This window comes from Typha latifolia, chromosome 5, assembly GCF_019914945.1.
Source record: "Typha latifolia isolate L0001 chromosome 5, TyphaL0001v2, whole genome shotgun sequence".
NCBI classification, from domain to species: domain Eukaryota; kingdom Viridiplantae; phylum Streptophyta; class Magnoliopsida; order Poales; family Typhaceae; genus Typha; species Typha latifolia.
Genome location: NC_133090.1, coordinates 13,939,769 through 13,957,198, shown reverse-complemented (window position 1 = coordinate 13,957,198; position 17,430 = coordinate 13,939,769). Strand labels below are relative to the sequence as shown.

Sequence of the window (17,430 nt, the reverse complement as noted above, 5' to 3'; positions counted from 1 at the left end):
TTTTTCCACTTCTCATCCTATATTCTTTCTTTCTTCTTCTCCTCTTCTTCCTCTTTAATTCGACACTCTCATCCGGAACTTTCAACTTTAAAGAATGCAAGGTATGAAACTTAAGGCCTGAGGAAGAAAATGACTTGAGAAAGAAGAGGAAAAGATTTTTTGTAGTTCAGTCTAACGTAAGAGATAAAGATAAAATTATTCAAAAAATATCTTTTTTACCTTTATAAGAATAATTTAGTCTATTTAAAAATAACGGTTCATCTGTTTTACATGTAAGTTTTAACTCACAGAAAGCTAATATATGTATTTAATTATAGCTTTTTAAAAGTCTAAGAGATATTTATAGCAATATAGAATCAAAATATATGAGTTAAAATATAATTAAATCTTTATTTTATTTATTTCATACCTTGCATTATTGTATTATAAAAGATAACATAAAGCTAAAGCATTTAGAATATTTTTAATAGTTGAAAGAAAAGAGTCTATCTAAAAAAAAAGAAGTTTCAAAGAGTAATATATAAAATGATGATAATTCAGATAATCTAAGTATCCTTATATCCCTTAACAAAAAGATCTTTATTTTGTCTTCTGTTCCGGATCAAGAACCCACTGCGCGCCCCATGTTCTCGCACATCTTCCTTTCTGAATCTTTCGCCTGTTGTCATTGACCCATCTCTAGAGAACAAGATTCCCCCTCTTTTTAAGTCCCCACTCAGTATTAGACTGCGAGCATTTTGGACTGTAATATATATATATATATATAATTCGTCTAAGGTTTATTATAAATAGTAGAAATATTGGGTACGAAATGTAGAATTGCTCCAATTCAAATAAAAACTTTTCTACTTCAGTTGGATTAAAACCACAAACTGCGTCCTACTGGATTGCAGTTTATAAAGTATATACTCAAGTAGAACAGAAAAGAAAAGATTAAAAAAAAAAAAGGAAAGGAAAGGAAGTGTTACCTCTCAATCACTTCACTGTTGTCCACTTTTTATGATGATTCACGAGTATGATACAGTACATTGAATTGAGACAAACTCAAAAGAAACACTGGATGGAAGTATGCGAGAAGATAGCCTCAGTCTAGGGAACTAGTAGTATGCATTTTACAATCATAGGCATCCTATAATTATGCATTGCTGCAGTTGATATGGTAACACAAATAATTGGGATCCCATCTAATATGAGAAACATTACGAGTTTAAATCATAGTCATCCAACTTATGTACTGAAAATAATTAGCTTTTTATCTAGTTGAAAGTAATCTAATAAAAGATGATAATAATCCTCTCACAAGAGTGTGTTTAGTTGTCTAAGATTTTATCTTTCCCTTATGTTAATACATAATATATATATCCCTTGCACATCCACTTATAAATCTAATTCTAATACTATATCAGATAACTAATTGATAAGAAGAAGAAAAAGAAGTACATTATAATTGATAGATAGTATCTACATTATATATCATGATAAAAACAAGATAGATGACAAGAAGAAAACAAAACCATCCGGATCCTATTATGATATGAATCCATCGTCCCAGAATCTCTGTCGTTTAGCTGTAAACAAACATCATCATTGTTGTCTTTCCTTACATTTCCGGCAACGGCCATAAAATATGGCTTCCGTTTTGGCACCGGGCGGGGGCATTTCAGGCAAACTACAACTCCACTCATAATGCGACGTCCTTTGGATAAGGTGCCGAATACTGCAAACTTGCAGTTGCCTCCTGAATGATCTCATAAGATTGCAATCTTTTTATTATATATATTTGAAATATATATAAAATATTTCGCATTATACTTTTATTTAAATCGACAGCTAATTTAAACTCATTGGCCGCGATCTATTATTATGAAAACTATGCTTTCTTATTTATTTAAAATAACCTTTCATATATTTTCTCAGCAGCATACATACATGCTCAATTTGAATTCCTTTATCACAGTATTATACAAGCTAAGCTCTTGGATTCATAGATTTTGGTCAAACTTGGTAGGAAATTTTCTCTTCTTTTAAGTTTTCCAGCCTCGGAAGCTACCATCTGCATATAATGTTGTCATTATTGGCAAGCAAAGAAGAGCACTTTTGAAGCAAGTGTCTCTGCCCCAATCCTTTTCTTTCTTTCTTTTTTTTTCTAGTTTCTTTGCTTCTCCTCTTCCCTCTCCCTGCCACTTTTGCTTTTGTTGGAGATGAAAGGGACTGAACCATGCCATGGTGCATCGCCATTCACCACTGAATCTGCACCTAGATTTGAGCACACTCCACTATGATGCATTGTGGGAATAAGAAGAGGCAGCATTCATCTTGAACTTACTTTTATCTCTGTTTTTTTTATTCTTCTTTTCTTTTTATCTACTAGTAATTTAAGGTTAAATACAATTTATTCAAAATCCAGCAAAATAAAAAAGTAAAATATTTCTTCCGTAGTTCATTTGCATAGATACAACAACTTTAGTGCTTGAATTTGAAAACTAGCTTTTCTGTTTGTCCTAGATTAGATCTATCTATCGAGGATAAAGTGTGGCTGGCTTCATTTATAAATAATAGAAGAGAAAAAGACTTTATATAGTCAAAATAGAGTGTTATGATAACAAAAGAGATGCAATAAATATAATCTGTCACAGAGTCTTTCTACCAAAAAAAAAGGAACATTTTTTTAAAAGGCACCCCATATTTAACTTAATCTTACAAAAGCTACACACACACACACACACTCAAAAGTCAAATCCATATCCAAAATCCCATTTACATGTTTTGACCAAAACACCCCTCCCCTCATCCTTAGCACCACTCTTTCCCTAGTTTCCCCTTCCCAGATGAGCTCACAGAAGAAACAATTCGTATCGACTCAGATCAACGAGCACGGAGGTTGTACGATTGCTTGGCTTGCTCTAACATTTGAACAACGTCTCTCATGGTGGGCCTCTCAACGCTGTGTTCTTGAACGCAGAGCATCGCCACAAAGAACACCTGCATGGCCTCATCCAGGGGGACATTGCTTAGCCTCCTGTCTAAGATCTTCACCACCCCTTCCTTGCTCCAATTAGTACTCAACCTTGCCCATTGCACTATGTCTAGTCCTTCCTCCCCGAAGTCGCCGACCGGCTTCCGCCCGGTGATCAGCTCTAGGAGAACGACCCCGAAGCTGTAGACGTCGCTCTTCTCGTCGACCTTGAGGGTATACGCGTACTCTGTATGCCAAGAAATAAATAAAATATCATCATAAAGGGAGCGGCAGCAAGATAAGAATTTTGTCAATCGAAAAATTGCTTTTATCTTACAAAGGACAGAACTGAGATTTCAGTTTATGAGGGCTTTGGAATTGGGTCCTATCCTCGTTGCTTTTGATTGAAATGGAGAACTCTCGTGAGAGGGAAAAAAGAGAAACAAAAGCAATGGAGGGCCTTGTCATTCTTTAGTGTGCCTATTTAGTTGCTTTCCTTCTGGGGTTTAGAGCACATATAAAAGCTTGGATCTCATTCAGGATTCCTAAGAGACTGACTGTTGTTGGATTCTGTGATTTGTTAGTGAAAGAATGAGGGGTTTGGGTCAAAAAAGGTCTGTGCGATTCCAATGTAAGCCAAGAGAAAAAACAAAAGGAAGAAGGAATTTTCTTTTCTTTTTTTTTTCTTTTTGAAAAGGAGATCATAAGGAATGGTGACAAAAAGCAAAAGGTGGGAAGTATATTGCTCTCTCTTTAACCTGTGACTTGGGTCTTCCTTCACTACTCTACTTCTTAGGGATGCAGCAGAATATATAAAAGCTTGCTGCTTTAGCTCATCTTGTACTGCATCCTATTGAATCTATCTTCCATCATCAAAAGAATAACATGCATCTAAAGAGAAGAGAAAAGAAAGACTATCATGCCAATTTGCTACAAACCTAAGCAAAACACAACCATGTCTTCAATTCAATGCAACAGAAGCTATCAAAACTACAAGAACTATATAAGTAAGTCTATCTGAATTCTTGACAGTACTTGTATGAGGCATACCTGGAGCGATGTAGCCATAAGATCCGGCGATCGCCGACATGCACTCGGAAGCCCCGGTGTCCCTCAGATACTTAGCCAGACCGAAGTCTGCAACATGAGCTTCAAAGTCTGCATCTAGCAAGATGTTGTTGGACTTGACATCCCTGTGAAGTATAGGAGGAGAGCAGTCATGGTGCAAGTAGCACAACCCCTTGGCTGCCTCAGTTGCAATCCTAAGCCTAACTTGCCAATTCAGATATCCTCCTCTCTTCCCATGTAGCACTTCTCCTAAGCTTCCATTCATCATGTACTCATACACAAGCAGATTAGTCTCCTTATTCGAGCAAAACGCGAATAATCTCACTATATTCCTGTGCCTGATCTTGCCTAATGTCTGTATCTCCGCCGAGAATCCGTTGTCGTGCGATGAACCCTTACCGATCCCGAGAATTCTCTTCACGGCGACGTGCTCGCCGTTCGGCATGGTTCCTCTGTAGACGATCCCTGCTCCTCCCCTTCCTATGATGCAGTTCTCTTTGAGACACTCTACTATGTCATCACACCGGAACTCGAGTTTTTGGAATGCTGTTAGCTTCCATGCCTTGGTGTTCCGGCGCATCATGGACCGAGTCTTGACGACGGCGGTGGCGGCGAAGACTATGGAGCAAATCAGCAGGCCGAGAGCAAACAGCAATTTGAATTTCCCGGGAAGTTGTGACTTCACACTCTGCTGCTCCTCTGGCTGGAACTGAGACAGGGCGGTGAAGTTGCATGGATTTAATGCAGAGCCACATAAGAGAGGGTTGCCGAGAAAGGAGGAGGAGTTGAAGTAGGCGAATTGGCCGGTCTCCGGTATCCGTCCGGAGAGGTCGTTGTGTGAGAAGTCGGCGGATGTCAAGCTCTTCATGCCTCCGATCTCCTTAGGGATGCTCTGGCTCAGGTTGTTCCATGAGATGTTGAGGTAGTTAAGTATGCGAATTTGCGATATCCGGGCCGGGATGGGACCGACAAGAAGATTCCGGCTCAAGTCCAAGTATGTCAGCAGTGAGCAATCGCCCATCTCAGGGGGAATTCTACCAGACAAGTTGTTCCTGCTCATGTCTATCTTTAGAACATGCTTCAATAGGCCTATTTGAGCAGGGATTTCCCCTGTCAGCTGGTTGCTGCCGAAGAGAAGAATCTGCAACCCCGAGAAGTTTCCGATGGAAGCTGGAAGCCGCCCCGATAGACGGTTGTTTGATAGATTCAGCTGGCCTAGTCTCGCCGGCGACTTGGTGTTCTCCTCTGCTAGGCTTCCAGTAAGGTAGTTATTCTGCAACTCTAACAGGGATAACTCCGGCAGATAAAGCAATCCCCGGGGAATTGACCCGGATAAGTAATTCTGCCCCATTCGCACCCTGAACAGCGTCGAGCATTCGCCAAGATCGGCAGGCAAGGGGCCGAAGAGGAAGTTATTTAAAAGAATTAGTATCTCCAACTTCCTCCCAAAGCAGAGATTTTTGGGGATTGATCCAGTGAGCTTGTTCGTCGAGAGATCAAGCTCCCGGAGCCGGCCATTACGCCCGAGAGCCGGCGGGATCGTGCCGGTGAAGTTGTTTTGCCACAATTTTAGCACCTCCAGTTGCGGTAGCTCCGCGATGAACCCCGGGATTTCCCCGCGAAACCGGTTCATGAACATATGGATCAACGTGAGGTCCCGGAGCTGTGAGAGCTCTCGCGGGATCTCGCCGGCGAGGGCATTGTTGGAAATGTCAAGATACTTCAAACTGCTCAAATTGCCAAAGCTTTTAGGAATGCTTCCAGTTAACTGATTAGTTTGCAAGAACAGAGTATCCAGCTTCTTGAGGTTGCCCAATTGGGGAGGGATCTCTCCCTCCAAGTCGCAGCTTGATAGATCAAGATGGACTAGATTGAACAACTTCCCAAATTCCGCCGGAACTCCGCCGTCAAACTCGTTGTAGTAGCCCAAGTAGAGCTGCTCTAAGCTAGTGACGTTACCAATCTCGGCAGGTATTAACCCACCAAGATTGTTTCCTGCAAGTGATAGATAGCTCAATGCATGGAAATCACCATAACTAGCCGGGATCACGCCGGAGAAGTAGTTGCCACCGAGGTCTAAGTGGCGAAGCTTCGGAAGCTTAGTGAATCCGAGAGGAAGAGACCCAAAGAAGTCATTGTTGTAGGCATCAAACACTTGTAGCTCATCCATGGAAGAGAAGTTCCAAGCTAGGGAACCGTTGAACTGGTTGTTTGATATGTTGAGATAGCGAAGGCTTGGGAGGGAGCTCACACTGTGTGGGAACTCACCAGAGAGGCTGTTTCCAGCCACAGAGATGTATCTGAGGCTTTTGAGCTCAGAGATCACTGGGGAGATGAAGCCTGAGATGTTTGAGTTAGATATGTCAACCTTGGCTACTGCATGGTTAATGTTGTCACATTGGATACCAGACCAAGAGCAGAGAGCTGCGTGGTTTGACAACTCCCAGCTCTGGAGGAGTGGACTTGAGGTGTGTAAAGATTTCTTGATGGAAACCAAGATGGAGGCTTGCTTCTTTAGAGATAGAGAGGAAGAGGTGGTGAGGAGGAAGAAGAGGAGGAGAAACGAGAGGAAGAGCAGGAGCTTTGCATCGGAATGGTGAGCCATGGAGTTTTGCTCTGGGGGAGAGAAGAGGAGGTGGGCTTTTGAACCAGTGAGCTCTCTCTTATGAGGAGGAGTTGAGATAAGAGGAGTAAGAGCAGAGAGATGAATGGCATTGAAATGGAGGTGGGTCTTTGGGTTTCTATCTTTCTTTTCTCTTCTTTTTGAAAAGAAAAGCTAAAGCGCTTGAGTGTGTATCTAAAGTGGATTCAACCAGGCCATTTTGTATCAGAATGGCCTTGGCAATGAAGCCCCTTTGCATGGATATAATTCCAAAACTACCCTTGGCTATTATATTCATCATGATTAAAAAATGACAAAGAGAATCACCACGAATCCAATGCTCAAGCTACTTTATAGGATCTTAGAAATGCTTAAATTATCTTTTGTTATATTCATAGAGTTGATTAAGACAAAAAAATAAAGAACTTTATAGAGGACTACTACTACTATATAACCAGCAACCTTTGTTATTTACCACTCCTCCTGGGGCCACCTCATACTTTACACTGTTTAAGCTGAGCTGCTTTGATTGCAGACTATACAGGGGAAAAGAAAAGGAAGATTCTTTGCTGGAACAAAGGAAAATGAACTCACCACCTCATCCTCTATTTTGTCTCAAATTTGAACTGACAACTTGAGCAAACCAAGTTGTAATATTTCATAGAGCATGCATGGTGTCTGAGGTGTTGCAATGTTGGGAGAGAAGCATAGATCATTGTGTTCATTCAAAGTCAAAAGAGGAGCTCAAAGGTTATGCCAATCAACTGAGAGATCAAGACCAAGTTATTGATGAACGACAGTTATTGTCTACAAAAGAGGGGAAAAAGCTGCTTCCCTGCAGTTTGCAGATAAGCAGAGCCAATGTCATTTTAGGAGATTAACAGAACTACTGGGTAATGCTACGCAAATGACAAAAAATGTGAAGTGTTGTCTACATCTGCAATGGGACAAAACTATTTCCCAGACATTGCACACTGCTTTCTCATTTAGATTAGCTAGTGAAATTTCTATAAAAACAAGTGTAACAGGCCCATCAGTGATGAACCAATAGATTACAAGAATCTTTCCCTCGAGTAACATCTGGTTATAAATCGCCTCTCAAGATGATACAACAAGCATAAAACTAACATTTACAACTAGAAATAGTCAAAATTGATATTAGAAGAATCATTTGTGCTACCTTTACTTTCATTGCTGCCATGATTACCAGTTTCAGTGGCCTTCTTTCCATTCTTGACCAGTTGCTTGGAGAGAAGTTGCGCAAAGTCGAGTGGTTCAGGTACATGAGGTGGTGTGGCACTCCTTATCAATGCCCAGTTAACCCCCTCAAAGAATGTGTGTTGCTTAATCTCTGTGGCACCCCTTCGATATGCAATTCTTCTAAGTGGATCCTTAACCAAGAGGCCGCGAATGAGGTCTCGGGCAGCCAAACTCACAGCAGGAACCTCCGGGAACCTCAGCGGCTGGCCTACCACGTTAGAAAGAGTGGCCCGGTAACCCAAGCCCTTGAATGGTGTGATGCCATGCATCAGCTCATATAGAAATATACCAAATGTCCACCAATCCACTGCACTCCCATGCCCATCTCCTCGGATGATTTCGGGGGCCAGATACTCATGGGTCCCTACGAATGACATTGAGCGTGCATTTGTTGGCTCTGCCATCAACTCCGGGAGGGCTCCACTTCCAAGAGCAAAGTCTGATTTAGACTTCCGGTTCTTCTTGGGAAGTATTTTGGGTAGGAATGCTGTTCGTTGTATACTACAGCCCTGCACAGCATCTTCACTATCAAGCATGCCAGTGGTGCCACCGCTGCTACCGGCACGGGCAGAAGAGGACTTGACGAGTGTTGGATTGACAGAGCACTGTAAAGACAGGTCAAAGTCGGATAGCATGATATGGCCCCCGTCTCTAACAAGAACATTTTCAGGCTTCAAATCTCTATACACAATGCCTAGCATGTGCAGATATTCAAGCGCAAGCAGCACTTCTGAAGCATAAAAACTGCAATGCAACCAAATAAAAAAGAGTAAATAAGCACATATACAAATGAGAGATGGAGAATCTAAACAGAGTGAATTTTGAAATATTCAAGATTTACATCATCATACATGTTCAGCGAACCAAGATATTAGAAACTTCTAGTTACACGAGGGAATAGTAATTTTATCATAAGAAAGACAATCTTTTCTTTGTATCACACGGTTGAGGCATCCCACAAATCATTTCTAGACTGAAAGAAGGGATTAAATAAAAAAGATCAAATCTAATATGAGAGAGAAATGAAGATACATTAACACGCAAGAAAGGGAAGAAGTGCAATTAAGAGCACCAGAGGAGAGAATTTGTGTCTCATAGCTTAAATAAAATTTCAGAGGGATGTGTATACCATATCTTGCACTGAGTTGAAAATAGACTTGCACAAGCCAAATTAAATCAAGAGAAACGTCTAAAAATGAGTTTTGAATGTCAATCTGAGTTATTATTTCATGAGAAAATTTGATCACCTATTTGGCCATTTCTCTATAAGAATATATTGATATGCATTATCTCCACTCTCAGTATACTCAAGAAGTGCATGTGGTTGATAAATTTCATCAGCTTCCCCTTACATCTATTCCAACCAGATTATTCTAAATTCTAATCATGATTTTTCACCCTATTTGGATGTTGACAGCCATATCTGGAGATATTTAGATCTCTAACCGAGGTACTACATTGTGGAGCTTTCAAGAATCAAATTTCAGTTTATTTAGTACCTGCATTATTTCATCAGTCCATGAAGTCAACTTTGTCAATCTTCCTAAGCATCTGATTTGCCAAAATTTACCAACACATAATACTATAATAGTATCTGCACAGTATAAGAAATATGTCCTGCAAAACTACCATTCAACCTAACAGAGTTATAATATTACCGTCAAGGAAAAGTTGACATCAACGACAGTAACGAACCCTTCAGTAAGGAAAAACTTGACATCAATTCCTCGCAGTAAGTAATTAATTTGATTTTAAATCATCTTATATAAGCAAATGATTAAAGACCAGAAAACATGTGATATGTTGATATGTTTATGAGAAAACAGAGCAACTTGTGATAATGCATACAAGATGCATGCTACTCTTTATAACTCTTGCTTCAACTTAATGATGAAACATCTCTTTTATATTTTACCATGTTCTGTCTTATTGCTGTTCAGATCACGTACTATTTAAGGATTAACTGTAGTCATTAGGAGCTTACCATGCAGCTCGCTCAGTGAAATACTTGTTGGGCTGCTTCTGGCGAAGAGAATGTAGATTACCACCGCTACAATACTCCATGACCAAGCAATGAAACTTTTCTGTCTCAAAATGGGAATATAGAGTTGGCAAAAATGGATGATCAAGAAGGCTGAGAATTTCCCTTTCTGTCTGTGCCCTGAGTAGCTTATTTCTACTAATAAGTGAGGCCTTGTCCATCACTTTCATAGCAAAAAATTTGTTTGCTCCTTTAAGTTCAACAAGATAAACACTCCCAATATCTCCATAACCCAGGCGTTTGAGAAGCTTAAAATGGTTAATCCCAAGAGGAGGATCTCTTGAATTAACTAGCTGAATGGCCTCCCAACTAGAGTCTCCACCAGTATGCCTTTTAATAGGTGCAGCACTGGAGCTGTCTATGCTTTCACTTTGGGAGCTACTGTAGCTACCTCGACTAACAGTTGAACAAGAACCACTGCATTTTGCATCAGATGATTTCATGCATGGAGGAGTTGTTATTGAGGTGGAGGTAGAGGGTGACATAGTTAGTGTATCCAAGGTACTGCATTGTACAGGGCTATGGCATGAGATTGAGCATGAAAGCTTTGTTAAATCTGTCACGTCTTTTAATATTGGATCAGTTTTAAAAATCTTTCTCTGAGACACACTCTCTGATTCTTCTGCAGTCAAAACAGATTGAAGGCTTGGGCATGGGCTAGAATATAGCCTGTAACTGGGTCCCTGAGTTCTCATATTGTCACCATTACTTTTGACAATTGAATCTACTAGCTTCTTTCCACAAGAACCGTCAGATGAAGGGTTGTTCACCTGAAATTCCGAATGAGTACATCTCTTAAACAGCATGTAGAACTCCTATAGAGAAAGAAGGTAGAATTCTCATAGCATTCATCTATATTGGGTATACTTTTATCAAAGTCAACTTTAAAAAGGGAATACAAGTTATATATCTATATTGACTTGTTATTAGTATTAGGAACAAAGTGAAGCCATGGATTGACATAAAAAGAAAGGCACCCATCACACAATTACCCCACCAACATGTGGTGAGTAAAATGTACACAACTTTACTCCCATTATTGGAGAGGTTGTGTCCATGGCAAGATTCCATGACCACTTGCATTCTAGGAGGCAAGCCTTACCATCACACTTGGAAATAGGATACTTAGTTGGATCTATTGATTCTTTCGTAGAACCAACCAAGTCTAGTATATCATACAATTGACATTTTTTGTGACATCAAATTCAAAGCCATATATACTGAAAAACAGTCGAATACTAGTTTTTCATGATAATGATAATTATAATCTATCTGATGGATCCCACATTTACCTAAAATATCGGTAGTTCATATATTTGGTTTACTTAGCTTATCCTGTTCATCATCCACAACTTTTTTTCTTTGGCAATTCCTAAATTGTTGAGAAACAAAAGTTCTATTAGCTATTTCATTTGTCTTCAACGGCATCCTTTGTTGGTACGGCAATTCAAACTATTGAATTCATTTCAATGGCTCCTTTTCCTCAAAAAATTGCCAGACATCCTCCAAAACAAATTTATATGTCAATAAATCCAAACGGGCATACCAAGTAGAAGCATTGAGAATCAAAGGCCTACAGAAAAGAGAAGAGCTGAGAAACACGAACCGGCATCACAAGCTATCTCCAACCACTCCCCCAATCTAAAGCGCCTGCATCAAGAAATTAAAAGCCGAAACCTCGTTGAAATTGGAGCGAGAAGAGAAATCCCAGATGGGCTCTTTTCCAAAACCAATCGCATGAACAGAAACCATTAACGGGTTTAGGAAGTTTGGAGGTTTCGTGCGGCTGGGAGAGGAAAGCGTGAGATGAACGAGAGGAGAGGGAGAAGAGAAGAGGAGAGAGAGAAAGAGGAGAGAATAACTAGAAGAGATATCCATGAATAAATAGTTCGCTATCCGTAGCTAAATTTAAACAGCGGAATAGGTATTCATAGAAAACTAGGAACAGCGAAGGAGAAGAATCCGATCGACATTTCGAGAAAGAGGAATCGGCGGTTTATAGTGCGCGGTTTGGAGTTGAACTTCGAGAGAGAGTCCCCGGCACTGAAACGGGTCGGAGGTTAACATTTCCATCTAGATCCGATAACCTACGGGAGTCTGACCGTCGAGGAAAGATGGCAAATTACACTTTAACCCTGTGACTTGGCCCAATTTCAACTAACACATATGTGAATTTAAGCAATTAAACTCTCTTATGGTCTAGACATAGTTAGAACGATTAGATTTAGATTTTTCATCTAAAACTAACGATATGAATGACTAAACTACTCATGCCATCAATGATGCAAAATATCTTCTACAGGATAAATTGTTTATATACAACTATTTTTCAATTATTATCATTATTCATTTTAACTAACTGCTTCTAAATTTAATTAAACAAGTATAAGTGATGACTACTAATTTAAAGTGAATTTGTTATAAATTTTTATCAATTTCCTTGCTTCACTTCTTATTTAACCAAACATACGGAAGAAAAAAATTTGGATGCTTATATTACAAGCATCCGTATAATAATAAATAATGAAACGCGTGGATTATCCCAATCTACTTAGTTATCAAAATGTAATACTAACGAACAATGTCCCACGTCATCACGCACATGCGATTGGCGGAAGGGCAGAACCGTCTTTCTCCAACCAAATTACCTACCGAAGAGTGCTACAATATCCTCCCGCGTCTCAAAGTCCGAGTAGCTGAATCCGAGAATCGCGATTCCGCCGGCGATTCCCCCAAAACGAAACCCTAGGCCAGGTTTGGCCGCAATTCTCTAATAATTCTTGTACTTTATTGTTTTTTTTTGTTTTCTATCAGAGTAATCTTCTACTTGGATCGGTTCAAAGGTGAGGCATCCCCTCTTGTTCTATGCCATATTCTTCCTTTCCGTCAATTATTTGTTCTGTTCTCTTTGCGGTTAAATCTGTTGATTGTAAGAAGGATCTGGATGCGATTTTGGTTGATTTATGGAAGTGATGTCGTCTTTTTGTTTTTTAGTTGTTATTGTCGCCCAAATAGGTACATCTAGATTTCCAGCATGCATATGTGTGTGTGATGATGAGTTATTTGCCAACAGTGTGAGATCAATCATTAGGGAATTTTTTTTCAGAGTGAAGAATGGTAATATGATGTATGTGAACTTGGCAAACCAGTGTTGCCCGAGAGATTTGATTCATGTGAACATGATTCTACCAGATGAAATAAAGAGAGAGAAGGAAAATAGTAGAAGGGGCTTTGGAGAAAAGAAACAAGGAAAAGTAGTTTCATGAACTTGTCTTATAAGAAGAAAGAAGGTGTTCACTAAAGCTGCTCCTAATGGCTGAACTGGGGACCCGACTAATCAGCTTGGCTTTGTTATTGGATTGGGGGAAGATGATGACCTACGTGTACAACCTAAAAAATCAACTATGTTTTTACATAAATATTTAAGCTCCTGTTAGTGATGTAATGGGATTTGGGTTATCTGATGGTTCATACCATAATTCAATTTAGTGAGAGACAGATCTCAAAAGTTGTCTCTTATACTAAATTGAACAGACATGATTTGGCATCTCCAGAATCCAAGTGTATTCACTGGGCTCCCCATATAGATCTGGTATACTTTTTTATAAACATATGTACACATAAAAGTATATCAGTATATGTGCTTGTTAAATCATATACTTAAACATGCAAAGTTGCAAACGTAAATATGCATCCAATCTGATCGTCAGAGATTTGTTAAAATTTCTGACATTTGGTTTGTAATCACATCACTAAAAGGTCTTACTCTTTGGACCTTTTTTTTCCATACATGCCCCTCCAAAGTCCCTAATTTGCATGTATACCCCTTAGGTATTTAGTATATAGCCCTTAAAACCCTTTTTGTGCAGGACATAAATATAGTTGTCTGAAGGTTGTGTCTTCCATCATTTTGTACTTTTAATTTACTAATCTAGTTGATCAGTATGCACTTATATTGATTATATCAAATTTTAATTAGTTATCTTCTTTTTAAAGTAGGCTCAGATACAGATGTATTACCTACCAGGAAATCCATTTTTTTCTTTGTTGAAAATAACCACCTCTTTCCCCTGCAATTTTAACCAATAAATTTCTCTCTTACAGACGTGATATATGCCATTACAATATAGAAGCACGTTTGCAAATGTAACCCAGCTTAATGGATGATGTTAATGCAGTTGTTGAGGTTTTCCCCCAACACTTCCAGCCCTCAAAAGCATCTGATGACTTGCTCCATGCAAGTAATACGAGGATTGATTTTTCAGCAAGGTGTAGATTATCTTCTGATGAAAATATGGTCATTTAGTTATGTTTGCCATTTAATTTAGTATCTTATTTATACTGTTTCATCCTGTACAGATCCCATAGTCATTCATGGGCTGTAAGACGAGTAATGGGAGCTGCATCTTTGCTGAACCTGTTAAGTCTACCACGCCTTCGGTGGTCATCTGGCAGCCAGGATGATGAGAAGGTTAATATGAATACTCAACATAAAAGTTACCGGATTGACTGAAGTTCTTGTCATTATTTTAATGCATCTCATTTGTATATTCTTTAATTTTAAACTTTCCGAAATGGATTGTGGTTTGAAACTTGAACTAGCAGATTGTACTTACTAAGGCAGAAGTAGAGTCACTACGATCTGAAATTGCAGATGCTGAAGAAAGGGAAACACATCTAAAAGCTCAGTAAGACTCATTACTTTAACCTTTATTTACCCGATGAGCATTCAGATTCATGCACTGGCTTTCAGAGTGTTTTTTTTCTATCAAAGCATTAGTTATTAAATGCCTGTTAAGCATTGCACTTACTATTGTACATTTAACCATATTGTTCTTCTCAAAATTTTGGAGCATGATAATTGAAAATGTTATGGTTCATAATTCATAGGGACTGTAAAAATGTAAAGCTTGCTTATATTTCCTTGTACTATATATAGAGGGAGTTTGATATATGCAAGGTTTCTTAAACAATAATAAACAATTTTTGATCATATTATATGTTTCTTTGTGTTTCTCATACGTCACACAAAGGAGCTCATTAAGGTGTTTTGTAGAATGGGACCACCATATGTTGAATGCTGAATTTTGAATTCATTGACATAGTAAAAAAGCGCAAAGACAGTAGGCAATATATCTTTTTCTTTTTCTTTTTTCAAATTAAGTAACTCCATAGTTCTCATACTTGTAAGTTCAATATGTGGATTCATCTAATGTTATCTATTATACGCCCCATCATCAAAGATTTTTGCAAGTTATAGATGACATCCAAAGGAGAGGACGAGTTATGAAGCCAACCGTCCTCTTTTTTGTCTTCTAAGGGTGAATAATAGGCTCCTAAAATGTTTTGCCCCTAGTCCTGCAACAGAAAAGATAAAGAAAAAAAAAGAGACTTTCCCTTCAAAACAGCCTTGTCTTGAGGATCAACTTTTTTTTGCAGCCTTATGAATTTGTACTCATTAACTTAGTTATTCAATTTTTTTTGACGCTAACTATAGTCTATCATGTCTAGGTTGGAAAATGTTGATGAAGTTTTGAGGTCCGCACGGCTTTCTGGCTATCTCTACATGCGAACTGTATGTCAACCTATCCTCTGCTATACATTGTCTAATGTATTATTTTCAACTTTTGTTTCTCTACTCCATTTAGAGTAATTACTCACTTTCTTTCTTATATGTTCAGAGATGGAGTGAACTTCCTGGAGAACCACCCATCTTAGATGATGGAGATGTTGATGACTGGCTTCCCCGTTTTCTTGTTTTTCAGGGTTCATGCATCTACTACTATCTGAAATCTACAGGTGATATTTTTTTTGTAATTAAAAGGTCTTGCTATATTGCTTGAATGCATGGTGGATGAGCCAGATGCTTCCAAAGTATTCTAGATTCTCAAACTTATATATCTAGATTAATATGTTTGTGTTTGATATGTGCATTATTAACAAATCATACAACAAATTGACGAGTGATCTTGTATAAAATTCATGCAGATTTGAGTCCTCAAGACTCTACACTGCTATCTGATGTTGTTGAAGTTGGTTCACTTCCAAGCTTCTTACAAGAAGATCAACAGACAAGATATGCATTTTATATTTTAACCCGTCATGGGTTGCGATTTGAATGCTCAAGTCTCTCAGAAATACAGGTACATCGTTCCTTAAGTAAGTTTTCTTATTATTGGTCTTTTAATGCATATATTTTTGTTTCCAGTTCTGTAAGAACTAAGAATGACTTGTTTATTGCCTCATCTTTTTAGAACATAATATGGAGTTGCCTTGTTGTCTTGAGAATATTTGGTGTTAGCATTTACATGTGTAACATCGCCATGACCATGTTATCGAACAGAAGTTTATTCACTGGGAAAGCCGCACTTGAGAATTGTCATATTCACTGGAAATTCTCAAAACAAAGACAACGACTCAGTACATGCAATCTTAGAACCTCTTGATGATCTTTTTTTGGCACTTCCATCCAAACCACTGATTGTTAACACAAGATGACAAGAACCTTTGGATTGTTAAGATACTTCTTTGCATAAGTTACGTGATATTTGTATCAGTTTTTTTGGATTTGTATCTCCTTATAGACTTCTCCAGGTTCTACTTTGAATTGATTATCATTTTTAATCTTCCCTCTGTGGTGGTGTACTCGTGATATGCACAACTTAAGCTTGTTTATTTGTGGCATCTTGTTAATCTGAATCAATGCACCGTTTGCGTTATCTTTCTAAAAGTACTTGATTAAGTTGATTGCTGAGGTTATAGGTTATTTCAGTGCTGAAACTGAACCTTGTGCCATTTGCTGAGCTGTTATACTGGTTTCAGGTGGATTCGTGGCTGAGAGCATTAAAATCTGATTGCAAGTTTAAAAGTGATGATGCATCTCCCCGTGACTGCACCAAGTCATAGCTATTGTGTGATTTATGATCGTTGTACATAAATTGGTATAAACCTTGTATATTAATTCTTTTACATCGATGTGCAGTTAAGAGTGTGCAGATTCCAATGAAGAGCCAGATATGATTTCAATAAAAAATGCTCATATTTTAGATTGGAGACACAGGACAAGAAAATCATAAGTTTAGTATTTAGTTTTCTTTCTTTTCTCTCTCTCTCTCTCTCTCTCTCTCTCTCTCTCTCTCTCTCTCTCTCTCTTAATGCATTTAGCTCTATGCAATCTCTATGATCCCATGAAGGTCCAACTCCATTGCATTGCCAGAATCCTGATAGCTCTGCAAGGAAAACTAATGCTAAACTGACCCTGTTCAATTCTAGCTGCTTAGATCTGATATATAATTATCTTTACATGAATCCTCTCTTTTCCTTTTTTTTTTGTTTAAAATTAAATCTAGATCAATTCAATTAGAAGGGCCAAAGGAGGGATGGAATCATGGGAGGAGGATGAAAAGGGTCAAGGGATATGATCAAGGTTTAATGTCTGCGACTTTCTTTATCATGCAGGATTATTTTAGATAAAAGGAAAAGATAAGATTGGTGGCAACAACA

General features: G+C 38.5%; 3 protein-coding genes across 10 annotated transcripts; 1 reads left to right on the top strand and 2 right to left on the bottom strand.

Annotated features, from left to right (window-relative positions):
- Window positions 1-2,640: 2,640 nt before the first annotated feature.
- LOC140789848 (uncharacterized) lies at window positions 2,641-6,837 on the bottom strand. The gene is made up of 2 exons (XM_073139705.1): window positions 4,007-6,837; window positions 2,641-3,203 (listed from the first exon to the last, which is right to left on the bottom strand). The coding sequence occupies exons 1-2, from the start codon at window positions 6,627-6,629 to the stop codon at window positions 2,866-2,868; spliced, it is 2,961 nt and encodes a 986-aa protein (XP_072995806.1). The 5' UTR covers window positions 6,630-6,837; the 3' UTR covers window positions 2,641-2,865.
- A 774-nt stretch (window positions 6,838-7,611) lies between these two features.
- On the bottom strand, window positions 7,612-11,895 carry LOC140789088 (serine/threonine-protein kinase RHS3-like). The gene is made up of 3 exons (XM_073138689.1): window positions 11,534-11,895; window positions 9,871-10,697; window positions 7,612-8,630 (listed from the first exon to the last, which is right to left on the bottom strand). The coding sequence occupies exons 1-3, from the start codon at window positions 11,537-11,539 to the stop codon at window positions 7,763-7,765; spliced, it is 1,701 nt and encodes a 566-aa protein (XP_072994790.1). The 5' UTR covers window positions 11,540-11,895; the 3' UTR covers window positions 7,612-7,762.
- Window positions 11,896-12,568: 673 nt separating this feature from the next.
- LOC140789854 (uncharacterized) lies at window positions 12,569-17,021 on the top strand. Of its 8 annotated transcripts, none has more exons than XM_073139726.1 (8): window positions 12,569-12,681; window positions 14,106-14,196; window positions 14,287-14,398; window positions 14,533-14,615; window positions 15,439-15,502; window positions 15,609-15,726; window positions 15,916-16,070; window positions 16,750-17,021. In XM_073139726.1, exons 3-8 carry the CDS (start codon window positions 14,321-14,323, stop codon window positions 16,831-16,833), a joined length of 582 nt encoding a protein of 193 aa, XP_072995827.1. In that variant the 5' UTR covers window positions 12,569-12,681; window positions 14,106-14,196; window positions 14,287-14,320; the 3' UTR covers window positions 16,834-17,021. The 8 variants fall into 8 exon arrangements, with proteins under 8 accessions (XP_072995827.1, XP_072995821.1, XP_072995825.1 ...); XM_073139720.1 differs by having other exon boundaries at window positions 12,596-12,681; window positions 14,032-14,196; XM_073139724.1 differs by having other exon boundaries at window positions 12,604-12,681; window positions 14,032-14,196; window positions 15,916-16,086.
- The last annotated feature ends 409 nt before the right edge of the window (window positions 17,022-17,430 follow it).